Genomic DNA, 27,342 nt, shown 5'->3' with positions numbered 1-27,342 from the left:
AGCCAACACCAAGACATATAGTAATCCAAATGGCAAAAAATCTAGAGAAAGAGGAACTCCTTAAAGCAATAAGAGAGAAAAAAAACTCAAGTACAAAGGAAAGGACATAAGAATCAAACCAGATCTCCCATTCGAAATAATTTAAGCAAGAAGACAGTGGAATGACATATTTAAACGACCGAATGAAAGAAACTTCCATCCTAGGGACCAATTCGCAGCAAAACTCATTCATATGGGAGGATAGACTAAAACCATTCTCAAACAAGAACAAACTTGAACTATTTGTGCAAACAAAACCAATCGAAAATGACCTCCTCAGAGATGAATTACACAATCCAAACCCCAAATTGTAACAAAAACCACCCTACACAACACAACTGCACAACAGTCCTCTCTCTCAATAATCTCCCTAAATGTTAACGGACTAAACTCTCCAATTAAAAGACACATAGTAGAGAACTGGATTAGGAAAAATAAACCAGACTTCTGCTGTCTGCAAGAAACACACCTACAGGATAAGCACAGGCTTAGAATAAAAGGATGAAAAGTTATTCTTCAGGCCAATGGAAAACAAAAAAGAGCAGGGACAGCCATTCTTATATCAGACCAAATTGCATTCAACCTCAAGAAAGTGATCAGAGACAAAGAGGGTCACTACTTACTGATCAGGGGAACATTAGATCAAGAAACACTAACCCTGGTCATTATCTATGCACCTAATGTAGAGTCAGAAAAATATGTGAGGCAACTGCTCGTAAACCTGGAGAAACACAAGAAGGGAAAAGTGATAATAGTAGGGGACCTCAATACTCCACTATAACCACTGGACAGATCCACTAAACAGAAAAATAGCAAAGAAATAAGAGCTCAAAATGAAAAAATAGAAGATTTGCGGCTAATAGACTTATATAGAGCCCTCCATCCCCAGAAAGCAGAATACACATTCTTCTCAAGCCCACATGGAACCTTCTCCAGAATAGACCATGTCTTAGGATACAAAGCCAAAGTATATAAGACCATAAAGGTAAAGATCATTAGAAGTACCTTTTCAGATCACTATGCAACAGAGGTCAAAATTGACGTCAAGAAGAAGCAATGGAGAAAAACTAATACCTGGAGATTAAACAACATGCTGCTCAACAACAGCTAGATCAAAGAACAACTCAAGGAAGAAATAAAAAGATTCCTTGAGACAAATGACAATGAAGAGACAACATGTCAAAATTTGTGGGACACAGCAAAAGCAGTAATTAGGGGGAATCTCATAGCAATACAGGCCTATGTCAAGAAACAGGAAAATAACAAAAACAAGAGTTTAAAAGATCACCTCAAAGAATTGGAACAACAGCAACAGAAAAATCCAACCACAACCAGAAGGCAAAAATAATAAAAAACCAGAGCAGAAATAAACAACATAGAAACTAAGAAAACAATACAAAAAAATCAATGAGACCAGGAGTTGGTTTTTCGAAAAAATAAACAAGATAGACAAACTGCTGGCAAAACTCACCAAATAAAAAGGGAAAACACCCAAATCAGTAGGATCACAAATGAAAGGGGAGAGATTACAACAGAACCTCAAGAAATACAACATATCATGAGATCATATTATGAACAAATATACTCAGCTAGACTAGAGAATCCAGAAGAAATCGACAGATTCTTGGAAAAACACCCTCTTCCAAGACTAGAAAAGGAAGCTCTAGAAAGCCTGAACAGACCAATCACCTCAGAGGAAATTGAAGATGTAATTAAAAAACTCCCTAAAAACAAAAGCCCAGGCCCAGATGAATTTGCAGATGAATTCTATCAAGCATTCCAAGAAGACTTACTACCACTTTTCCATAGGCTCTTCCAAACCATAGAAAAAAAGGAATCCTCCCCAACTCCTTTTATGAGGCTAATATCACACTCATTCCCAATGAAGGCAAAGACACCACCAAGAAAGAAAACTACAGACCAGTCTCACTAATGTATATAGATGCAAAGATACTCAACAAAATCTTAGCAAACCGAATCCGGCACTTTATCAAAAAGATCATACAGCATGACCAGGTGGGATTTATACCAGGAATGCAAGGTTGATTCAACATACGCAAATCAATCAACATTATACATCACATCAACAACAAGAAAGACAAAAACCACATGATCATATCAATCGATGCGCAGAAGGCGTTTGACAAAATCCAACATCCTTTCATGTTAAAGACACTCAGCAAAATAGGCTTAGAAGAAACCTTCCTCAAGATAGTTACAGCTATCTATGAAAAACCTACAGCCAACATTATACTTAATGGCAAGAAACTAGAAACATTCCCACTAAGGTCGGGAACTAGGCAAGGCTGTCCACTCTCTCCACTCTTATTCAATATAACCTTAGAAGTCCTAGCAATAGCAATCCAACAAGAGAAGGTAATCAAATTAATCCAAATTGGGAACGAGGAACACAAACTGTCTCTATTTGCAGATGATATGATGATATACATGGAAAACCCTAAACAGTCCACAGTAAAACTCCTAGAAACAATCAACCAATACAGCAAAGTGGCTGGATACAAAGTCAATACACAAAGGACAGTAGCGTTTCTATATACAAACCACGAAGTCGAGGAGAGAGAGATTAAAAATACAATTCCATTTAAAATAGTATCAAAAAATATCAGGTACCTAGGAATCAACCTTACAAGGGACATGAAAGACCTATACCAGGGAAACTTCAAAACACTTCAGAAAGAAATTGAAGACGATCTAAAGAAATGGAAGAACATCCCATGCTCATGGATAGGTAGAATTAACATAGTCAAAATGACTATCCTACCCAAACTACTATATAGATTTAATGCAATCCCTATCCAAATCCCGACGCCATTCTTTAAAGAAATAGAACAATCAATCACAAAATTCATCTGGAACCACAAAAGACCCAGGATAGCCAAACACATACTGGAAAAGAAGAAGCTGGGTGGCATCTCCTTACCTAACTTGAAACTATACTATAAAGCCATAGTAATCAAAACAGTATGGTACTGGAACAGAGACAGGACCTCAGACCAGTGGGTCAGAACAGAATTCCCAGACATAAACCCCAAGATATACAGCCAACTAATGTTTGATAAAAGAGGCAAGAACCTGAAATGGAACAAAGAAAGTCTATTCAACAAATGGTGTTGGTACAACTGGAAAACCACATGTACAAAAGTGAAGATTGACCCATACCTCACCCCTTATACAAAAGCAACTCAAAATGGATCAAAGACCTTGAAATTAGACCTGAATCTATAAAGTTTATTGAGAATAAAATAGGCAGAACACTCGAAGACCATATATATCAAAAAGGTCTTCGAGAATGGAGCACCAATGGCAAGAAATTTAGCATCAAACATAAACAAATGGGACTACATCAAACTAAAAAGCTTCTGCATTGCAAAAAGAAACCCTATTTAATGCAAGAAGACAGTTAACAGAATGTTAATATTTTCACTCGACATATCAGATAAAGGGATGATATCTAGAACATACAAAGCACTCAGAAAGCTGAGCCCCCCAAAACCAAATAAAGCCATAAAAATGGGGAGATGAAATGAATAGACACTTCTCTGAGGAAGACAAAAGGATGGCCAACAAACACTTGAAAACATGCTCACCTTCATTCATCATCAGAGAGATCCAAATTAAGACAACAGTGAGATACCACCTTACACCAGTGAGGATGGCTCACATCAAAAATGATGGGAACAATCTCTGTTGGCGGGGATGCGGTATGAAAGGAACTCTCATACACTGCTGGTGGGAATGCCCCCTAGTCCAACACCTATGGAGAACAGTCTGGAGAGTGCTCAAAGAACTCAGAATTGAGCTGCCATTTGACCCAGCAATTGCTCTCCTAGTTATATACCCCCAAGTTGGAAGGACATTCATTCCAAAATATGTGTGCACCCCACTATTTATAGCAGCACTCAGTATAATAGCCAAGTCTTGGAAACAACCTCGATGTCCAACAACAGATGAATGGATCATTAAGATGTGGTATCTATACACAATGGCAGTCAGAAATGATACAATCACAGACTTTGCAGCAACATGGATGGACCTATATCATATTATATTAAACGAAGTAAGGCAGAAGACAAAAGATAAACACAGAATGGCAGCACTATTCTGAAGCACCCGGAACATATATCTTATACACAACTAATACTTAACAATCAAATAACAGGGTTTAACAGGGTAGAAACTTCAAACACTAATAGTCAACATATCTCGGGAGCAGTGCCGAAAATACTTGAAATAGGAACAACGCAAACTCTTTTTTTTTTTTTTTGGTTTTTGGGTCACACCTGGCAGTGCTCAGGGGTTATTCCTGGCTCCATGCTCAGAAATTGCTCCTGGCAGGCACGGGGGGGCCATATGGGACGCCGGGATTCGAACCGATGACCTTCTGCATGAAGGCAAACGCCTTACCTCCATGCTATATCTCCGGCCCCACAACGCAAACTCTTGACTACACATTATACCACAAAGAAAACAGCAACACCAGAAACAGCAGCATAGAGAGAACAGGTATGTAATCAGCCTTCCACAACAAAGGCCCACAATAATCTCTTAGAGATCGTATACAGGAACACAGGTAAAGAACACCATGGGAAATCACTGACTCCAATGGAAACATCCCATAACACTACGTTTTAATTCTTTTATCTTACTATATTTAAAATAACCTCTCAGCTTTTATGTCCACAGGCGTCCTTGGATACAAATGGCGGACAAACTAAGACGGCAGCGCTGGATACCACACAAGATACCATACCTAGCTTGCACTACGAGATAGCCCCAAGAAAACTCTTTAACATACACTTTATCTCTAGGTTATACCTTCTTTTAGGAATTGAAGCACGTGACCAGTCAGACCACCGAAGCAGTAACTGTGATGTACAGACTTAAACTACAGGCTCTATTCTTCTAACACATTCAAGCAAACTAGCATTCCCTTGCTATTCTCTTCTCTCTTCTCACTACTTTCTTTTTTCTTTTATTTTTTTCTTTTTTTTCTTTTCTATTCTTCTCTTTACTTTTTTCCTTTTCTCTTCCCCCTTTCTTTCTAATGTATTTTCTCTTGTCTCCCTTCCTACTCTTTCCATATACCTTCCCCTTTCCCCCCTTTGGAAATCCAACTATCCCTTTACCCCTCAATCCCATACAGACTTCCTGCCATATTAAAACTCTCCACCCTCAGTCCTTAATCTATTAGGCATCAAGATTGACCTCCTACCCCAACGAACCAGTACCCAGCACCCAGGTGAGGGACACCCAGTCAAACCCATACCTCATCTCCTGCAAGAAAAGGCAGCCAACTCTCCTGCAGATTCATGCTGTGCAACCCTCCCTACTAACTCCCCCTAACGTGGACTGTTACTTGAAACCGGACTTAGGTCCAAAAGTATCCCCAATGCAAGAACTCTTCCAAGACCTCCCTGCCGCAAATCTTTTGCAAATCTGAAGATCAGGGGATGTGATGAAAAGATGCTTTGGAACCCACACACCACATGAAAAACCCAAAAGATAATGGGAAACCCTGTACTTCCAACATGAGCATAAGACCTGTATTGCACCACCTCTTTACCTGCTTTTCCCCAAATGTAAGATAGTCTTTTGCATCACTTTGGTCCTTTAAATACTTTTCTAATTAATTTTTTTAAAACAAATGTCTGTCCTACATACACATATGTAAGCCCATATATTTTTATTCCCTATTTTCTTCCTTTTTATTATTTTTTATTTTTTATCTTTTTTGGGTATGTAACCTGTTTCTGTTTTCCCCTATGACCACTCCCAAATGCACAAACAATATAATGTAGCACCATTCAGCCCTGCAAAAGCACACTAAAAAAGGTAAAATCTTACATATAAAAAAGAGCTCTTATCTACTAGAGATAGGAACTCATAGTTGTTTACAATTCAGGGATATCTCCTACCTTGAAAATATGTCATGTGGAATCAACTTAGACCTCAGGTGATTAGATACCATCCGTTCAGCCTTGAACCCTGAATCCCAGACATAAAAATGGCACAGTTCTTCACAACTGCTGCAGGAAACAAATCCCATCCAGGACAGCCTTAATACTGTGGGGTCACCAACAAGTGCCAGCTCTAATATGATATCCTGACAACGAGGAAAATGGGAACAACTTGACCTAAGTGCAGGTTATCCTACCTTACCAGCTAACGACAAGACAAAATTAGAAGACTTGTTACCCTGTGGTATGTCCAAAAGCCAAGATTGCGAGTTACAGATGACTGGCTGCTAGAACCATGACCAAACTGTATACAGCCTGGGACCAATAAAAAAGCCCTAGCCTAGAGTTTGAACTACAACCGGCACAATAAACATGATCCCCAGTTCCAAAGGTCTGGCAGAGACCATTGTAATGGTATGGGGCTTCTGGAAGCACAAAGAAAGACACTATCCTAGGTGCCATCCTAGGTTCAGTGCAAAGACCAAGATCACCAACCACAGAAGATGGATTAAAATGACACTGAGTGAACAGAACTTCTAGAACCACAAAGACTGACTTCATCATAAGTCCCACCCTGGATCTGTGCTGATACTGAGATCCCTAGACACAGAGGCCTGATTGCATCACCCAGGACAGAGCAGAAGTCTTCCAAACACCACAAAAAATCACCACCGAGAGAGTAAATGATCCTGAGCAGAGTCTATAGTTAATCCCATGACAATACACTCCAAGGACGGAGAAACCCATATCTCTTAGGCCAAGGGAATTCCTTTTCGAATGACCCCAATTTTTACTGTGCCAGGGCAGGAGGGAAAAAACAAAAAAACAAAAAGCACAAAACATTGTTTATTTTTATATATTATTTTATCTTCATTTATTATTATTATTTTTTTATTTACCTATCTATTTTTGGTCAATTTCTCTGTTTGGGTGTGATCATTGAAGTTGTCCCCAGTTATACTTATTCTTTCTCTTCCTTTCTGTTCTTTCTTTATGTGCTATGCCATGTTTCTTATATAAAGACCATGGCATTTTTGTTTGTTTGTTTGTTTTTTGTGGTGCTTATCATTATTGTTGGAGTCCTCACTGGATATTTGACACTTTTTTTTGTACTGGTGGATTGTTTCACCTTCTTTCTCTCCTTCATCTCTCAAACCGATGATAAGAGCCTCTAGAAGAATTCCGCTTATTTTCGGTGTATTAGACTTTTACCGCAATTTATTACTTTTCTCTCCTTCAAACAAAACCACGTAACTTGAACTAGCTAGTCCTGCCCCCCAGTTAGAGGGGGAAATAAGGGAGGCACCAGGACCAAACAGGTGAAAGACTACTAAGTAGTAGGCTAGATACAGAGGGGACCACATATTCTAGCAACTCTGTGGGTGAGGGAAGAGGATATGGGAGGTAGGACAAAAACGGAGGTGTAGGGAGGACAATTTAGTGATGGGAATCCCCCTGATTTTATGTAAATATGTACCTAAAATATTATTGTCAACAATATGTAAGCCACTATGATCAAAATAAAAGTTATATTAAAAAATGAAAAAAAAGTTTTATCCAGACATTTTTATGATGCAAGCTGAGTATGGTGCCCCGTGTGACTGATCAGCAAGGTACCACCACAGGATGTTCACCCTTTGTATCCAGGAACCCCTACTGACAGAAAAACTGAGAGGTTATTTTAAATGGGGTAAGGTTAAGGAATTCAAACATAATGTTTTGAAATGTTTCCATTGAACTCAGTAATTTACCATCATAATCTTTACCTGTAATCCTGTATAAGATCCCTAGTAAATTATTATGGGCCTTTGTAGTAAAATGATGATTACATACCTGTTCTCTCTATGCTGCTGATTCTGCTGTGACTGGTTTCTTTATGATATAATATGTAGCTGGGCTTTGTGTTATTTCTCTTCCCTTTGTTTTTGGGCTCTACTCCCTAGTATATGGTGATTATTACAGTGTTTGAGGTTTCTATCCTGTTACACCCTGTTATTTAATCATAGGGTACTGGTTGTATAACTGGTGTATATTCTAGATACTTCAGAACAGTGCTGTCATTCTGTGTTTATCTTTCACCATCTGGCTTGTTTCGTTTAACATGGTGCAAAGTCTGTTCTTACATTTCGTTATGGAGTTTTTTTATTTCTTTCTTGTGTCTCTTATTCTTGATTAGACCTTTCTTTGATTTCTATGAACATCCTCCATATTACTATTTAATGTCTTTGTTGGAGAGTTTAACACTGTGGTCCATAAGTTCTAAATTTCTGGGTCAACCGAGCTGCCATCTTCTTTTTCTATGCATGCAATTGTCCTATGTTCTTTCCCTATTGACACGCTTGTAGTGTGGCTTTTACTGCATGTTTTCTGGGCTTCATGGGTAAGAAGAGGCAATAAAATTGGAGGAATTCAAAGGTTTTGAAAGACCCAGGCAGACATAGAACAACCTTAAGAACTGGGTCCTCCACTAGCTGGCGAACATTGATGGGATTATGTTCAAACCTTGATAGATTAAGTTTCCTGGCAAAAGCCAGCTCCCTGTGTGTGACATCAGGCGGGGAAAATCCACGAAAGTACGCCTGCCCAGTGCGGCCCAACTGTGAAAAACTGTGAGTGCGACCTGTATATGTCTGTCTACTGTCCTCTTGTGTGAAACTCTTGCAAATGGGGCAAAAAGAGGCTCCAGAAAACTCGCTCGCCCAGAGGCCATTTTCAGGGAGGGACTCCAGAGCATGAAAACCAGCAAGCCTTTGCAAAAGCCGGCTCCCTGTGTGTGACATCAGGCGGGGAAAATCCACGAAAGTACACCTGCCCAGTGGGGCCCAACTGTGAAAAACTGTGAGTGCGACCTGTATGTCTGTCTACTGTCCTCTTGCGTGAAACTCTTGCGAGTGGGGCAAAAAGAGGCTCCAGAAAACTCGCTCGCCCAGAGGCAATTTTCAGGGAGGGACTCCAGAGCATGAAAACCGGCAAGCCTTTGCAAAGGCGGCTCCCTGTGTGTAACATCAGGCGGGGAATATCCACGAAAGTAGGACTGCCCAGTGGGGCCCAACTGTGAAAAACTGTGAGTGTAACCTTTATATGTCTGTCTACTGTCCTCTTGCGTGAAACTCTTGCAAGTGGGGCAAAAAGAGGCTCCAGAAAACTCGCTCGCCCAGAGGCCATTTTCAGGGAGGGACTCCAGAGCATGAAAACCGGCAAGACTTTGCAAAAGCTGGCTCCCTGTGTGTGACATCAGGCGGGGAAAATCCACGAAAGTATGCCTGCCCAGTGGGGCCCAACTGTGAAAAATTGTGAGTGCGACCTGTATATGTCTGTCTACTGTCCTCTTGCGTGAAACTCTTGAGAGTGGAGCAAAAAGAGGCTCCAGCGGAGCACGGCCGCTCAGCTTCGCTACGTGGCCATGCACTCTTTCTAAGGAAAGAACACCATTGCAACAAGAAGGAAAAATCACACTAAGAATGGCACTATATCACAGAAGCAAACATTTCTCTCCGGACTGTCTTCTCTGTTGCATGTTCGGGCCTAAAATTTGACCCAGTGTGAGGCTCCATCCACGGAGGACTCCCCTCCCTTAGAGGCAAGTCAGCCCATCCAGAAAGGGAGGAGCCAGAGGAGTGTGCTGCCTGCATCATATAGCCAATGAATACCAACACAACACGTAGAAAAACCCACAATACAAGTGTGACAATGGGGAAACAATGCAGGCCAGCATCAGACATAGAGTATGAAGATGACAATTCTGATGACCAGATAATGACCAACCAACTAATCAACCTCTCAGATAAGGACTTTACACTAGCAATATGGAAGATGTTCAAAGAACTCAAAGAAACCATGGATCGAGTTGAACAGAACACTAATAAGAACCAAGAAAATATGAAGACAGAAATCACAAAACTCCAAACTGAAAAAACATGTCAACTAACAGGCCTGAAAAACTCAGTAAACAAAGTGAATGACAAAATGGATAAGCTCTGGGACAGGGTATCAGAAGCTGAGAATAGACTTGGTGCTGTGGAAGATGAGATACATAACAATTCCATACAGCAGGAGAGATTGGACAAAAACTTAAAGCAAATGAGCAGACAATAGAAAAAATTAGTCAAAGAATGGGAACAGATGAAAATAGAAGTCTATGATAAGATCAACAGAAACAACTTAAGAATCATTGGAGTCCCAGAGACCCAGGAAGAAAATTTCCAGAAAAAATCAACGGTCAAGAACATCAATAAAGAGAAACTTCCAGAGCTAAAGAATATATGTGATCAAATCCTGCATGCTCGAAGAGTACCAACCAAAAGAGACCCCAGAAAAACCACCCCAAGACACATCCTAGTCACAATACAAAAACCACAGATAGAGACAGAATTCTGAAAACAGCAAGATCAAAAGGGGAAATCACGTTCAAGCAAGCTTCCCTGAGATTTACAGCAGACCTGACACCAGAAACACTCAATGCCAGAAAGCAGTGGTGGGATATTGTGACAAGACTGAATGAAATGAATGCTTCACCCAGAATACTATACCCAGCAAAACTCACTTTCCGGTTTGACGGAAGAATACATGGTTTCACAGACAAAAAACAGCTCAGAAATTTCACAGACACAAAACCAGTCTTAAGAGAAAAACTGAAAGACCTAATCTAAGACAAGACTACCCAAAAGACACACCAAATTTCAAAATAAAGATGGCGTTAAATCCCAGGACAATTCTTTCTCTCAACGTCAATGGACTAAATGCACCAGTCAAGAGACAAAGAGTGGCTAAATGGATCAAAAAACTCAATCCAACCTTCTGCTGCCTACAAGAACCGCACCTAATTAGTCAGAAAAAACATAGACTCAAAATAAAAGGCTGGAGAAAAATTATCCAAGCAAACAACACCCATAAAAAAGCTGGAGTGGCCATACTAATATCAGATAATGCAAACTTTATACTCAGGAAGGTTGTAAGGGACAAAGATGGACATTTTATATTAATCAAGGGGTAAGTAGAGCAGGAAGAATTCACTCTACTAAACATATATGCACCGAATGAGGGGCCAGCAAAATATTTAATACAACTGTTGACAAATCTGAAAAATAATATCACAACAACACAATAATTGTGGGGGACCTTAACACGGCTTTGTCAACACTGGATAGGTCAACCAGACTGAAACCCAACAAGAATATACTAGACCTGAGGAGAGAAATGGAAGAAAGAGGCCTAGTGGATATATATAGGACACTCCATCCCCAGAAACCTGGATACACATTCTTCTCCAATCTACATGGGACATTCTCCAGGATAGACTACATGCTGGCACATAAAACATACCTTCATAAGATCAAGAGGATAGAAATTTTGCAGACTACCTTCGCTGACCACAAGGCTCTGAAATTATTTGTGAACTCCAAAGGGACTCAGAAGAAACACTTTAACACCTGGAAGTTAAACAGACTCATGCTCAATAACCAGTGGGTCCGAGATGAAATTAAGGAGGAAATTAAAAGGTTCCAGGAAACAAATGACAATAAAGACACAAACTATCAGAACTTATGGGACACAGCAAAAGCAGTACTGAGAGGAAAATTTATAGCTTTGCAAGCACACATCAGGAAGGAAGAAGGAGCTTACATGAGTAGCTCAATGACACAGCTAATAGAACTAGAAAATGCTCAACAAAAGGACCCAAGAATAGAAAGACAGAAGGAAATAACAAAGCTGAGAGCAGAAATCAACGAAGTGGAAACTCAAAAAACAATCCGAAAGATCAACGAAAGCAGAAGTTGGTTCTTTGAAAAAATAAACAAGATTGATAGACCACTGGCAAACCTAATGAAGAAAGAGAGAGAGAGAAACTTGATAACTCGTATCAGGAATGAAAAAGGAGAGATCACTACAGATACTGCAGAGATTCAAAGGGTAATCAGAAACTACTTTGAAAAACTCTATGCCACTAAAAATGAGAACCTGGAAGAAATGGATAAATTCTTGGACTCTTATAATCTTCCACGGTTGAAGGAAGAGGATGTAGCATATCTAAACACCCCCATCACCACTGATGAAATTAAAACAGTAATCAAATGTCTGCCGAAAAACAAAAGCTCAGGTCCAGATGGATTCACTAATGAATTCTATCAAACTTTCCAAGAGGAACTACTGCCAATCTTGGCAAGACTATTTCATGAAATTGAACAAACAGAAACACTTCCAAATAGCCTTTATTAAGCCAACATCACCTTGATACTTAAACCAGACAGAGATGCTACAAAACAAGAAAATTACAGACCAATATCACTGATGAATGCAGATGGAAAGATCCTCAACAAAATCCTGGCAAATAGGATTCAATGCCTCGTTAAGTTCATCCACTACGATCAAGTAGGTTTCATCCCAGGAATGCAAGGCTGGTTTAACATCCATAAATCTATCAACATAATACACAACATCAATAATTAGAAAAATAAAAACCACATGATCATATCAATAGATGCAGAGAAAGCATTTGATAGGTCCAACACCCATTCTTGATCAAAACTCTCAGCAAGATGGGAATGGAGGGACCTTTCTCAATATAGTGAAGACCATCTACCACAAGCCAGTGGCAAATATTATCCTCAATGGAGAAAAACTAAAAGCCTTCCTTCTAAATTCTGGCACAAGACAAGGCTGTCCTCTCTCACCACTCCTATTCAACATAGCACTGGAAGTACTTGCTATAGCGATTCGGCAAGAAAAGGATATCAAGGAAATCCAGATAGGAAAGGAAGAAGTCAAGCTCTCACTGTTTGCAGATGACATGATACTCTACTTAGAAAACCCTAAAGACTCTATCAAAAAGCTTCTAGAAACAATAGACTCATATAGCAAGGTGGCAGGCTACAAAATTAACAAACAAAAATCAATAGCCTTTCTATACACCAATAGTAATAAGGATGAAATGGACATTAAGAAAACAACCCCATTCACAATACTGCCACACAAACTCAAATATCTTGGAATCAACTTGACTAAATTTGTGAAGGACCTATACAAGGAAAACTATAAAACTCTGCTCCAATAAATAAGAGAGGACACACGGAAATGGAAACACATACCCTGCTCATGGATTGGCAGGATTAACATCATAAAATGGCAATACTCCCCAAGACATTTTACAGATTTAATGCCATCCCTCTAAAGATACCCATGACATTCTTCAAAGAAGTGGATCAGGCACTTTTGAAATTCATTTGGAACAATAAACACCCTCGAATAGCTAAAGCAATCATTGGGAAAAAGAATATGGGAGGAATTACTTTCCCCAACTTTAAAATGTACTACAAAGCAATAGTTATCAAAACAGCATGGTATTGGAATAAGGACAGGCCCTCAGATCAGTGGAATAGGCTTGAATACTCAAAAAATGTTCCCCAGACATACAATCACCTAATTTTTGATAAAGGAGCAGGAAATCCTAAATGTAGCAGGGAAAGACTCTTCAACAAGTTGTTTTGGCATAATTGGATAGCCACTTGCAAAAAATTGAACATAGACCCCCAGCTAATATCATGTACGAAGGTAGAATCCAAATGGATGAAAGACCTCGATATCAGCCCCATAACCTTAAGATATATAGAACAGCACATAGGCAATACACTCCAGGACATTACAGGCATCTTCAAGGAGGAAACTGCACTCTCCAAGCAAGTGAAAGCAGAGATTAACAGATGGGAATATATTAAGCTGAGAAGCTTCTGCACCTCAAAGGAAATAGTGCCCAGGATACAAGAGCCACCCACTGAGTGGGAGAAACTATTCACCCAATACCCATCAGATAAGGGGCTAATCTCCAAAATATACAAGGCACTGACAGAACTTTACAAGAAAAAACATCTAATCCCATCAAAAAACGGGGAGAAGAAATGAACAGACACTTTGACAAAGAAAATATACAAATGGCCAAAAGACACATGAAAAAGTGCTCCACATCACTAATCATCAGGGAAATGCAAATGTAAACAACGACGAGATACCACTTCACACCACAGAGAATGGCACACATCACAAAAAATGAGAATAAACAGTGTTGGCAGGGATGTGGAGAGAAAGGAACTCTTATCCACTGCTCGTCGGAATGCCATCTATTCCAACTTTTATGGAAAGCGATATGGAGATTCCTCCAAAAACTGGAAATTGAGCTCCCATACGATCCAGCTATACCACTCCTAGGAATATACCCTAGGAACACAAAAATACAATACAAAAACCCCTTCCTTACACCTATATTCTTTGCAGCACTATTTACCATAGCAAGACTCTGGAAACAACCAAGATGCCCTTCAACAGACGAATGGCTAAAGAAACCGTGGTACATATACACAATGGAATATTATGCACCTCTCAGGAGAGATGAAGTCATGAAATTTTCCTATACATGGCTGTACATGGAATCTATTATGCTGAGTGAAATATGTCAGAGAGAGAGAGAAAAACGCAGAATAATCTCACTCATCTACTGGTTTTAAGAAAAATGAAAGACACCCTTGTAATAATAATTTTCAGCCACAAAAGAGAAAAGAGCTGGAAGTTCCAGCTCAGCTCAGGAAGCTCACCACAAAGATTGATGAGTTTAGTTAGAGAAATAACTACATTTTGAACTGTCCTAATAACGAGAATGTATGAGGAAAATGGAGAGACTGTCTAGAGTACAGTCGGGGGTTGGGTGGGGAGGAGGGAGACTTGGGACATTGGTGATGGGAATGTTGCACTGGTGATGGGTGGTGTTCTTTACATGACTGAAACCCAAACACAATCATGTATGTAATCAAGGTGTTTAAATAAATTTAAAAAACGTTTCCTGGAGTCTTCCCCAGCAGTGCCCCCAGGGATGAGGAAATCCTTTAGAGATTTAGAATTTAGAATTTTAGAATAGAATTTAATATTTTTTTCGAATAGAAATAAGGATATGAGAATAGAATTTACAATTTCTGAAATATAGAATTTTAGAACAGAATTTGAGTATATAGTATTTCAAATATTAGAAGATAATGTTGAATTTAGTATAAATTTTCAAATTTTTGAAATTTAGAATTTTACAATAAAGTTTAGAATATTAAAAAATTAGAATTATAGAATAGATTGTTCTATTTTAGAATAGAATTTAGAATTTTGGAATAAAATTGAGAATTTTCAAATTTTAAAGGCTTTCTATTAGTCTTTTAATACAACTACTGAGTTTCTCAGTCCTTTCATTTCTGTATGGAGTTTTCTCATTTCTTTCTTGGTCTCTTATTCGGGCTTTGTGTTGTTTCTCTTCCCTTTGTTTTGGGCTCTACTCTCCTGTATATGGTGATTATTACAGTGTTTGAGGTTTCTATCCTGTTACAACCTGTTATTTGATCGCAGGGTATTGGTTGTATATCTGGTGTATATTCTAGATACTTCAGAATAGTGCTATCATACTTTGTTTATCTTTCATCTTCTGGCTTACTTCGTTTAGCATAATATTTTCTAGGTCCATCCATGTTGCTGCAAAATCTATGATTTATCATTTCTAACTGCCATGTAGTATTTCATTGTGTATAAATACCACAACTTGATGATCCACTTATCTGTTGTTGGACATCCAGGTTGGTTCCAAGATTTAGCGAGTATAAATAGTACGGTGCACACATACTTTGGGATGAAAGTCCTTCCGGTTTGGAAGGAGAGAAATTGCTGGATCGAATGGCAGCTCAATTCTGAATTTCTTGAGCATTCTCCAGTTTTCCATAGGGGTTGGACTAGGGGGCATTCCCACCGGCAGTGGATGAGAGTTCCTTTCATACCACATTCTCTCCAACAGAGATTGTTCCCGTTATTTTTGATGTGAGCTATCCTCACTGGTGTAAGGTGGTATCTCATTGTTGTCTTGATTTGGATTTCCCTTACGATGAGTGAAGTTGAACATGTTTTTATGTGTTTGTTGGCCATCTTTCGGTCTTCCTTGGAGAAGTGTCTATTCATTTCATCTCCCCATTTTTCTATCGCTTTATTTGGTTTCGGAGGACTCAGCATTCTGAGTGCTTTGTATATTCTGATTATCTGCCCTTTATCTGACGTGTTGAGTGCGAAAAATTTTTCCCATTCAGTTAACTGTCTTCTTGTTTTAAGTTGGGTTTCCTTCGCCATGCAGAAGCTTCTTAGTTTTATTTGTTTAGGTTTGATGCTAAAGTCCTTGCCATTGATGTTCCAGTCTCAAAGAATTTTAATATATAGGGCTTCCAGTGTTCTGTCTATATTTTCCTCAATAAATTTTATAGATTCTGATCTAATTTCAAGGTCTTTAATCCATTTTGAGTTGACTTTTTTATAAGGAGTGAGGTATGGGTCAATTTTCAGTTTCTTACAGGCGGTTTTCCAGTTGTACCAACACCATTTGTTGAAGAGACTTTCTTTTTTCCATTTCAAGTTTTTTCTCTATTGACAAATATTAGTTGACTGTATATCTAGGGATTTATGTCCGGAAATTTTGTTCTAACCAACTGGTCTGAGGTCTGTTTTTGTTCCAGTACCATGCTAATTTGATCACTTATGGCTTTATATTATAGCTTCAGGTTAGGTAAAGAGATGCCACCCAGCTTATTGTTTTTCAGTATCTGTTTGGCTATCCTGGGTCTTTTGTGGTTCCAGATAAATTTTATGATTGATTGTTGTAGATCTTTAAAGAATGATGCCTGGATTTGGATGAGGATTGCATTGAATCTATATAGAAGTTTGTGTAGGATAGTAATTTTGATTATGTTGATTCTACCTACCCATGAGCATGGGATGTTCTTCCATTTTTTTATATCCTCTTCAATTTCTTTCTGAAGTGTTTTGAAATTTCCCTGGTATAGGTCCTTCACTTCCCTTGTACGGTTGATTCATAGGAACTTAATATTTTTGATACTATTTTAAATGAATTGTATTCTTAGTCTCTCCTCTACTTCATTATTTGTATATAGAAATGCTACTGTCTTTTGTGTAATGACTTTGTAGCCAGCCACTTTGCTGTATTGTTAATTGTTTCTAGGAATTTTGCTGTGGATTCTTTAGGGTTTTCGTTATATATTATCATATCATCTGCAAAAAGAGATAGTTTGAGTTCCTCCTTCCCAATTTGAATTCCTTTGATTCCCTTCTCTTGTCGGATTGCTATTGCTATGACTTCTAAGATTATATTGAATAAGAGTGGGGAGAGTGGACAGCCTTGCCTAGTTCCTGACCTTAGTGGAAATGCTTTCAGTTTTTCACCATTAAGGATAATGTTGGCTGTGGGCTTTTCATAGATAGCTGTAACTATTTTGAGGAAGATTCCTCCTAGCCCTATTTTGATGAGTGTTTTCAGCATGAATGGGTGTTGGATTTTTCTCACCCTCGGTACTTAATCCATTAGGCATCAAGACAGACCTCCTACCCCAACGATCCAGTACCCAGTACCCAAGTGAAGAGACTCCCACTCAAACTCACACCTCATTCCCGGCAAGAAAATACAACCAACATCCCGACTGACTCATGCAGTGTGACCCTCCTAATCACCTCTCCCTAATGTGGACTGTGGATTGATATCGGACCTAGTTCCAAAAGGACCCTACTGCAAGAATTCTACCCAAAACCTCCCTGCCTGAAGCCCACACCCCACAAGGAAATCTCAAAAGACAATGGGAAAGCTTATTCTTTTATCATAAATATAGACCTATATAATACTAGCTCTTATCCTGTTTTTCCCCAAATTTAAAGTAATCTCCTGCATCACTTTCTCCCTTTCTCTTTGTTTTTTTTTTCTTGTTCATTTTTTTCTTTTTCTTTGGTTTTAGTTTTTGTTTTTTGATTTGATTTGTTTTTGCTTCTTTTGGGTCACACCTGGTGGCACTTGGAGGGTGCTCCTGGCTCTATGCTCAGAGGGCGCCCCTGGTGGGCACAGAGGACCATGTCAGATGCCGGGATTTGAGCAATCATCCTTCTGCAGGAAGGACAGGTGCCTTGCCTCCATGCTATCTCTCCAGGCGCAACTTTATTCCTTTAATTACATCTTTTATTTAACCTTATTTTTAATAAGAAAATTTTTCTTTAGATATGTGTGAGCATATATGTTTATAGTTTTTTGTCGTGTTTTTTCTTCTCTCTCCACCCCCAAATCCACCAGCAATATAATGTAGCACCACTTCTTCCTGCAAAGACATATTAAAAAAGGGGAAATTTTACATGTAAAAACAAGCTCTTATCTACTAGGAATAAGAACTTATACTTTTTTACAACACAGGGGCATTTCTCTCCCTGAACGTGTCTTGTGGAACCAACTTAGACCCCAGGGAATTAGACACTGACTGTTTAGCCCTGACTCCTGAATCCCAGATATAGAAACTACAGAGTTCTCCACAACAGCTCCAGGAACCAAATCCCCTCCAGGGCTTCCATAATGCTGCTCTGACACCAACATGCCCCAGTTCTTTCTTTTTTTTTTTGTCCCCCAATTCACAATACATACCCGGCAAGGGGCCTGTGTTGAGGTGTATATGGGGTGCCTTTACTGTACCTCCTCTTTCTATACAGCCAGTGTAAAGAACACAGCCTGTGGTAAGATTTGGGAGGCCTTATCTTATCTTTTATTTATTTTTTTTTCTTCAGAGCAAACTAAAGTTGTTTTTTTGTTTTTGTTTTTTAAAGTAAGAATTCATTTAAAGGACAAAATTGATTAACATAATGAGGTAAACTAATATAACATAATATAGTGACATAACATAACATATAATATAATTGATATAATAATAATACATGTAAGTCAAAGAAAATTTCTGATTAAAAACACAATTTTTTTTTCATAATGGCTTACATATCTTTCACTGTAGTATTTTGGGTACATATTCACATTGAATCAGGGAAATACCCATCACCTAATATGTCCTCTTCTCAATCAAAAATCAAATATGCTGAAAATAGGCAGAGTCCTGTCTAGAGGCTTCCAACCTCAGTTTGAGAGAGGATGTGAAAAAAATAATTAAAATACCACAACAATACACAAAAAAACAACAAAAAATATCGAATTAAATAACCGATAAGCACCACAGCAATAAAGACAGGCACCACACAATAATCTCGGTTCTGAAATCGAATCATACTCAAATGCAAAAAAGAAAAAGAAAGACAAAACAAAATAAAATAAAATAATATTGGAGACATCAACCGTAATCTTCACACCAAAATAAAGACGTCAAAAAAATAGATCATTTATTCTCCTCTTGCTGCTTTCGTGGTATGTGGAAGACTTCTACTTTATCTTGGATGGTAAAATCAGACCTGTTTCTAAAGATCTTGGTGGCTGTGCAGATCAGGGAATGGAGTTTATGAAGTCTTTCTTTGTGGTTCTAGCAGTTATGCTTCTTCAATGTCATTTTTTTGTTTTTTTATGTGTTCTAGGTGTTTCAGAATAGTGCTACCATTCTGTGTTTTTCTTTTGTCTTCTGACTTACTTCGTTTAACATAACATGATCTAGGTCCATCCACATTGCTGCAAAGTCTGTGATTGTATCATTTCTAACTGCCATGTAATATTCCATTGTATATATGTACCACATCTTAATGATCCATTCATCTGTTGTTGGACATCGAGGTTGGTTCCAAGATTTGGCTATTATACTGAGTGCTGCAATAAATAGTGGGGTGCATATGTATTTTGGAATGAATGTCCTTCCATCTTGGGGATATATGCCTAGGAGAGCAATTGCTGGGTCAAATGGCAGCTCAATTCTAAGTTCTTTGAGCACTCTCCAGACTTTTCTCCATAGATGTTGGACCAAGGGGCATTCCCACCAGCAATGAATGAGAGTTCCTTTCATACCACATCCTCTCCAACAAAGGTTGTTCCCATTATTTTTGATGTGAGCCAACCTCAGTGGTGTGAGGTGGTATCTCATTGTTGTCTTGATTTGGATCTCCCTGATGATGAGCGAAGGTGAGCATGTTTTCATGTGTTTGTTGGCCATCCTTCTCTCTTCCTCAGAGAAATGTCTATTCATTTCGTCTCCCCATTTTTTTATGGCTTCGTTTGGTTTTGAAGGGCTCAGGTTTCTGAGCGCTTTGTATGTTCTAGATATCAGCCCTTTATCTGATATATCAAGTGAAAAGATTTTTTCCCATTCTGTTAACTGTCTTCTTGCATTAAGTAGGGTTTCTTTTGCCATGCAGAAGCTTTTTAGTTTGAAATAGTCCCATTTGTTTATAGTTGATGCTAACGTTTGACAAAATCCAACATCCGTTCATGTTAAAGACACTCAGCAAAATAGGGTTAGAAGGCACCTTCCTTAAGATAGTTACAGCTATTTATGAAAAGCCTACAGCCAACATTATACATAATGGCGAGAAGCTAGAAGCATTCCCACTAAGGTCAGGAACTAGGCAAGGCTGTCCACTCTCTCCACTCTTATTCAATATAACCTTAGAAGTCCTAGCAATAGCAATCCGACAAGAGAAGGGAATCAAAGGAATTCAAGTAGGGAAAGAGGAACACAAGCTAGCTCTATTTGCTGATGATATGATGATATACATCAAAAACTCTAAAGAATCCACAGAAAAACTCCTAGAAACAATCAACCAATACAGTAAAGTGGCTGGATACAAAGTCAATACACAAAAGACAGTAGCGTTTTTATATACAAACAATGAAGTTGAGGAGAGAGAGATTAAAAATACAATTCCATTTAAGATAGTATCAAAAATATCAAATACCTAGGAATCAACCTTACAAGAGAAGTGAAAGATCTATACCAGGGAAACTTCAAAACACTTCAGAAAGAAATTGAAGACGATCTAAAGAAATGGAAGAACATCCCATGCTCATGGATAGGTAGAATTAACATAGTCAAAATGACTATTTTACCCAAACTGCTATATAGATTTAATGCAATCCCTATCCAAATCCAGACACAATTCTTTAAAGAAATAGAACAATTAATTATAAAATTCATTTGGAACCATAAAAGACCCAGGATAGCTAAATACATTCTGAAAAATGAGAAGTTGGGAGGTATCTCCTTACCTAACTTGAAACTATACTATAAAGCCATAGTAATAAAAACAGCATGGTACTGGAACAGAGACAGGACCTCAGACCAGTGGATTAGAACAGAATTCCCAGACATAAACCCCCAGATATATAGCCAACTAATATTTGATAAAAGAGGCAAGAATATGAAATGGAACAAAGAAAGCCTATTCAACAAATGGTGTTGGTACAACTGGAAACTCATATGCACGAAAGTGAAAATCGACCCATATCTCACTCCTTATACAAAAGTCAACTCAAAATGGATAAAAGATCTGGAAATCAGACCTGAATCTATAAAGTTTATCGAGAATAAAATAGGCAGAATACTCGAAGACCTTTATATCAAAAGGGTCTTTGAGAATGGAGCACCAATGGCAAAAACGTTAGCATCAACTATAAACAAATGGGACTATATCAAACATGCCCCAGTTCTAAATTGATAACCTGATAATGAGGAAATGGGAACAACTTGATCCAAGAGCAAGCTATCCTTCCTCATCAGCCAACGATAAAACAAAATCAGAAGACATGTCACCCTTTGATCTGTGCAAAAGCCAAGGACAAATAATTGGTTGTTACAACCAAGACTCGACAGTACGCATCCCGGGACCAGCAACAACAACACCAGCAACAAAAAGCACTAGTCTAGCTTTTGGTCTATGATTTGTTCAACAAACAAGATCTCCAATTCTAGAGGTCTGACTGAGACAATCGCAACTGAATGGGTCTTCTGGGAGCATAATGAAAGACTATTCTGGGCTCCGTCATAGGAGCAACATAATGACCAAGACCACCAACTACAGAAGATGGACTAAAACAACACTGAAGAAGCAGAGCAGCTAGAACCACAAAGAAAGACTTCATCATGAGTTCCATTCCTTGACCTGTACAGACACCAATATTTCTAGATACAGAGGTCCGATTTTACCATCCATGACAAAGCAGAAGTCTTCCATACACCACAAAAGCACCGAGGGGAGAGTAATTGATCATGCAAGGAGACTATAGTTATTCTCATGGCAGTTTACTTCAGGGGTGGAGAAACCCTGTGTCTCCCAGGCCAAAGGAATTCCCTCTATAATATTCCCAATAGTTACTGTGCTTATGCAGGGGAAAAAAGAAAAAAGCACAAATTAATCATTTTTCTACATATATACTTATTGATTGATCGATGTTTATTGACATCTTTATTTTGTGTAGATACTAAAGTTGATGTCTCGAATTTTATTTTATTTTATCTTTCTTTTTGCACTCCAGCATGGTTTGATTTTAGAACTGAGACTATTGTGTGGTGCTTGTCTTTATTGCTCCAGTGCTCACTGGATATTTAATTTGATATTACTTTCTGTAATGATGTGGTGTTTCAATGACCTTTTTCATGTCCTCGCTCAAACTGAGGTTGAAAGCCTCTAGAAGGACTCCGTCCATTTTCAGCTTATTTGATTTATTGGATTTATTTTTTATTTTTTATTTTTCTTATTTTTTACTCAATTCTATTGCTTTTCTTTCCTTCAAACAAAACCACATAACTCGAATTATTGAGCTCCACCTCTCAAACAGAGGGGGAAACAGGGAGGGTACCAGGACCAAACAGATATAAGATCACTTATAGTAAGCTAGACAAAGAGGGGACCACCTACTCTAGCAGCCCGGGGGGTGATGTTGGGAGATATGGGTTGCAGGAAGGGAACAGGGATGGAGGAAGGACAAATTTGGTGATGGGTATTCCCCTGATTCAATGTTAATATATAACTAAAATACTATTGTGAAATGTAAGCCAATATGATCAAAATAAAAATTAAAAAAGAAAGGTGAGATCAAGAATAAGAAGCACAAGAAAGAAATCAGAAAACTCCATACAGAAACGAAAGGACTGAAAAAGTCAGTAGTTTTATTTAAAAACTGAATAGAAAGCTTTTAAAATTCAAATTTCTCATTTTATTCTAAAATTCTAAATTCTATTCTAAAATAGAACATTCTATTCTATAATTTTAATTTTCTAAAATACTAAACTCTATTGTAAAAAATCTAAATTTCAAAAATTTATACTAAAATTCAGTATTCTATTCTAATATTCGAAGTTCTATATTCTCAAATTCTGTTCTAAAATTTGATATTTCCAAAATTTTAAATTCTATTCTCACGTTATAATTTCTATTCGGAAATACTAAATATTGAATTCTATTATAAAATTCTAAATCCTAAATATCTAAAGAGATTACTCATCCCTGGGGGCACTGCAGAAGAAGACCCCAGGGAACCTAATCCATCAATGTTTGAAATTAATCCTATCAATGTTCGCTGGGCACATGGAGGACCCAGTCCTCAAGGCTGTACTACATCCTTCTTGGGGCCTTTCAAAGCTTCAGAATTCTTCCATTTTTTATCGCATCTTCTTACCCATGAAGCCCAGCAAAATAAGCAGTAAAGTTGATCCCTGGTCCATCTGGGAGAAGCACAGAGAGCTGAGCTCTCCGGAGTCTGACTGAAGGTAGGGGTGCATCAGTCCACAGTTCCTTGAACCTTGCCTGCTTTGTCGCCAGCAGATGATTTTGAGGACCACACCTGAAGCTACTTTGTGATCCCTGGGTCCATCTGGGAGAAGCACCGAGAGCTGAGCTCTCCAGAGTCTGACTGAAGTAGGGGTGGATCTGTCCACCGTTCCTTGACCCCTGCCTGCTTTGGAGCCAGCAGATTGTTTTTGAGGGCAACACCTGAAGCTGCTTTGTGTTCCTTGGGTACAACCAAAATGATCACAGGGGAAAAAATAAAATAAAAGTGCAGCTGCTTCACTTCCCTCCGTGGCCGTACCCTTTTTATATAGTAGAAACCCCATTGCAATATACAGAAATACAGTTAAAGGGTGATAATGAGAAAACAACAAAGAACAACTGCATGCGTGGAGTATGAGGATGGCAGCTCTGATGAGCCAAAAAGTGCCAACTACCTGGTTGACCTCTCAGAAAAGGAGTTTAGAGTGGAGATATGGAAAATGTTCATGGAATCAAGGGGAGCATAGATCGATCTGAACAGACCACAAATATGGAAATTAGAAAACTCCAAGCTAAAATAATGGGACTGAAAAATACAGTAGAGTTAATGCAAAACTCTATGGAAAAACCTCTCCAGTAGAGTAACAGAAGCTGAAGTCAGAATTAGTCAGCTAGAAGAGGAGAGGCATAATAACTCGATACAACAAAAGAGATTTGAAAAGAACCTCAAAGAAGATTCTGAACAGATGAAAATAAGAATGTTCAATAAATTCAACAGAAACAATATAAGAATCATTGGAGTCCCAGAAACACAGAAAGAGAATCCCCAGAAAGAATCAACAATAAAGGACATCATTACAAAGTATCTCCCAGAGGTAACGACTGTATGCAACCAAATCCTATATGCCAGAAGAGTACCAGCTAAAAGAGTTACAAAGAAAAGCACCCCAAGACACATCCTAGTCACAATGACAAATCCCACAGATAGGAATAGGATACTGAAGGCAGCAAGATCCAAAAAGGAAATTACATTCAAAGGTACATCCTTAAGATTTGCAACACGCATGTCACAAGAAACTTTCAAGGCCAGAAGACAGTGGTGGTATATTGTGACAAGACTGAATGAAATGGAGGCTTCACCTAGAATAATCCACCCAGCTTGATTCATGTTCAGGTTTGAAGGAAGGATCCATAGCTTCACTGATAAACAACAGCTCAGAAAGTTTACAGATACAAAATCAGGTTTAAAGGAGACACTGAAAGGCCTACTTTAAGACAAGATAGACCAACAGACACATCAAACTTATAAATAAGTATGGCATTAACTCACATGATAATCATCTCTCTCAATGTCAATGGATTAAATGGACAAATGAAGAGGCAGAGAGTGGCAAAAAGGATCAAAAAGATGAACCCAACCTTCGGCTGCCTACAAGAAACACACCTAAATAATCATAACAAAATAGACTCAAAATCAAAGGCTGGAGGAAAATCATCCAAGCAAACAACACCCTTAAAAAAGCTGGGGTGGAGCCGAAGGCTAGTTCTAGCCGGCATGGGGTCTGGGGAGTCCCCAGGCCGAAGGCTCTCTCCATAGCTTGGGCATGCCGGGAGCCTTGGTAGGCCTCAGCCATCCCCTCTCCTGCCCCCCGGCCTCCAGGCCTTCCTGGGGTGGAAGCCCAGGCAGCCAGACAAGGTGGGTGTTGGGTGGTCTCTCCTGGATGGGGTCCCAAGCTTTCCCAGTCCTTCCCTCAGTGAAGAGAGGAGGGCACAGGGAGGAGGGTGGGTAGATCCTGACTTCCGGTTCTCTACCGAATTCATTCTTTTCCAGAGGCTAGCTCTAGCCGCATGGGGTCTGGGGAGTCCCCAGGCCGAAGGCTCTCTCCTTAGCTTGGGCATGCTGGGAGCCTTGGTAGGCCCCAGCCATCCCCTGTCCTGCCTCCCGGCCTCCTGGCCTTCCTAGGGTGGCAGCCCAGGTGGCCAGACAAGATGGGTGTTGGGTGTTCCCTCCTGGAGGGGATCCCAAGCTTTCCCGGCCCTTCCCCTAGTGAAGCAGAGTAGATCATGGCTTCCAGTACTCTACCGAATTCTTTCTTGATCTGGAGGCTAGCTCTAGTGCAATTTCTTCCCAGTCTTCATGTTCAAAACCGCGCGGGGGCAATAGCCCCCATATGCACCATATATATTAATAGTATATCCTATCCTTATGTTATGTTTTGTGTATGTAGAATGTCCATCTGGTATTCTGCCTTTCACACACCCCTGTAAAGCTCATTTTTCACTCCTTAACTTTATCACCCTCAACCATCAGTACACCCCATTTACCCTTTGTAACTTCAGTACTTCACTGTCCTAATCACACACCAAATTGGTGCACTGGAATTAACAACCCCCAACTATTTTAAAAGACTTAAAATGGACACGTACGGCTTTTGAATATTTTATGTCTATTTTCTTTGACAGCTATAACTCTTACTAAATATTCCCTTATACAGTGAAGATTTTCCCCACTTTTTGTCTTATCTTCTTTCTGTGAGCTGTGCAATATGGAATTTTCTGTGGAGTCCCTCAGTTTAATGATTATGTTTAACCATGTCATGGGAATTTTTGACTTGTTCTTGTAGCCCCCATAAGGTCCTATAATGCCATGTGGCATTATTCCTTGTTTGCATAGGCACATTAAAATGGGAAAATACCATACATACAAATACGTTCTTATCTAATAGAGGTAGGAACACAGAAATCTTGTAGAGCAATGGGTCCTTACACCCTGAATATTGACATAATGACCTGGCACAGGCCTCAGAAGAATGGGCATTCTCCATTCACCCCTGAACCAGGGAAGCTAACTACGAAACATCCAAGGTCATTTATAACATCATCTGGAAGCAATCCTTTACTAAGGAAGACCCTACTGCTGCTCTGACATTGACCTTCCCAAAAGAACCTTCCCTCAACACTAAGAAGACTTGACAACAACCACCTGCTTACAGGACAGAGCTCTCTCCATTGCCGTTTTATTGTGAGGTAAAACTACAGGACACTCTACACCATCCTGACTTCAATTTAGGATATGCAGATTCCAGGATCTTTACTACAGAAACATGATACCAACAACAGAGACTGTGTAAAAATAAAAGTGTATTGGCACTACAGACAATGACTTGGATTGGACAAACTAGTTGCCTGGAGACTAGAGTTGGTCTTCTGCTAGGAAACTTCAGGGGTATGGTCTCCTTGTATTTAGGCCAAGGCTTTTCCTTTCCATGTCCCACATATATTGGTGGGCCTATGCAAACAAAAACTGCAACTCTAACACCGTTTTTACGGTGCTTCTTTGACTCTAATCCTTAAAAAATCCCCCTTATACTTTTTTTCCACTTAAACTTTTGAGGTTAACTTAAACTAATATGCATATGGAAGTAAATGTAAGAAAATACTATGTCATCAAAGTGTAAGGAGTTACATAAGTTTTATGGCTTTAGATTGCTTTGTGTACCGCTAAGAAATGTTATAATGTACTATAATCTGTGGACTTGAGAGACAAAGTAATTGTACATGGGTTCTATTTTACTTTTCTTAATGTTCGTTGGCTGAACGTTCAAAATTAAGGTATCAGCAAGGGGTTTTCTTCTAAGAATTCAGTTTATGGGTGATTTTCCTTCCACTGTAACTTTACCTTGTCCTCTTTCTTTGCATCTTTGTTCTCACAATTAAAAATAAATTTATTTAAAAAAATCTGGGTGGCAATATTAATATCTGACAATGCAAACTTTAGACTCAGAAAAGTTGTAAGGGA

General features: G+C 38.9%; 1 protein-coding gene and 1 non-coding gene across 2 annotated transcripts in view; both read right to left on the bottom strand.

Annotated features, from left to right (window-relative positions):
* LOC125998849 (60S ribosomal protein L10-like) overlaps positions 1-25,177 on the bottom strand; it is a 99,633-nt gene extending 74,456 nt beyond the window's left edge. The window contains 2 exon segments of the mRNA XM_049766905.1: positions 23,452-23,863; positions 25,055-25,177. Coding sequence (XP_049622862.1) covers positions 23,452-23,863; positions 25,055-25,177 — 535 coding nt within the window.
* Positions 18,469-18,601, bottom strand: LOC125999801 (small nucleolar RNA SNORA51). The gene has a single exon (XR_007492270.1). It is a non-coding gene; the product is annotated as a small nucleolar RNA SNORA51 (small nucleolar RNA).
* Positions 25,178-27,342: the final 2,165 nt, after the last annotated feature.

The sequence above is a fragment of the Suncus etruscus genome, chromosome X (assembly GCF_024139225.1).
Source record: "Suncus etruscus isolate mSunEtr1 chromosome X, mSunEtr1.pri.cur, whole genome shotgun sequence".
NCBI classification, from domain to species: domain Eukaryota; kingdom Metazoa; phylum Chordata; class Mammalia; order Eulipotyphla; family Soricidae; genus Suncus; species Suncus etruscus.
The sequence above is the reverse complement of the archived record's forward strand: the minus strand, read 5'-3'. Positions and strand labels throughout refer to the sequence as shown.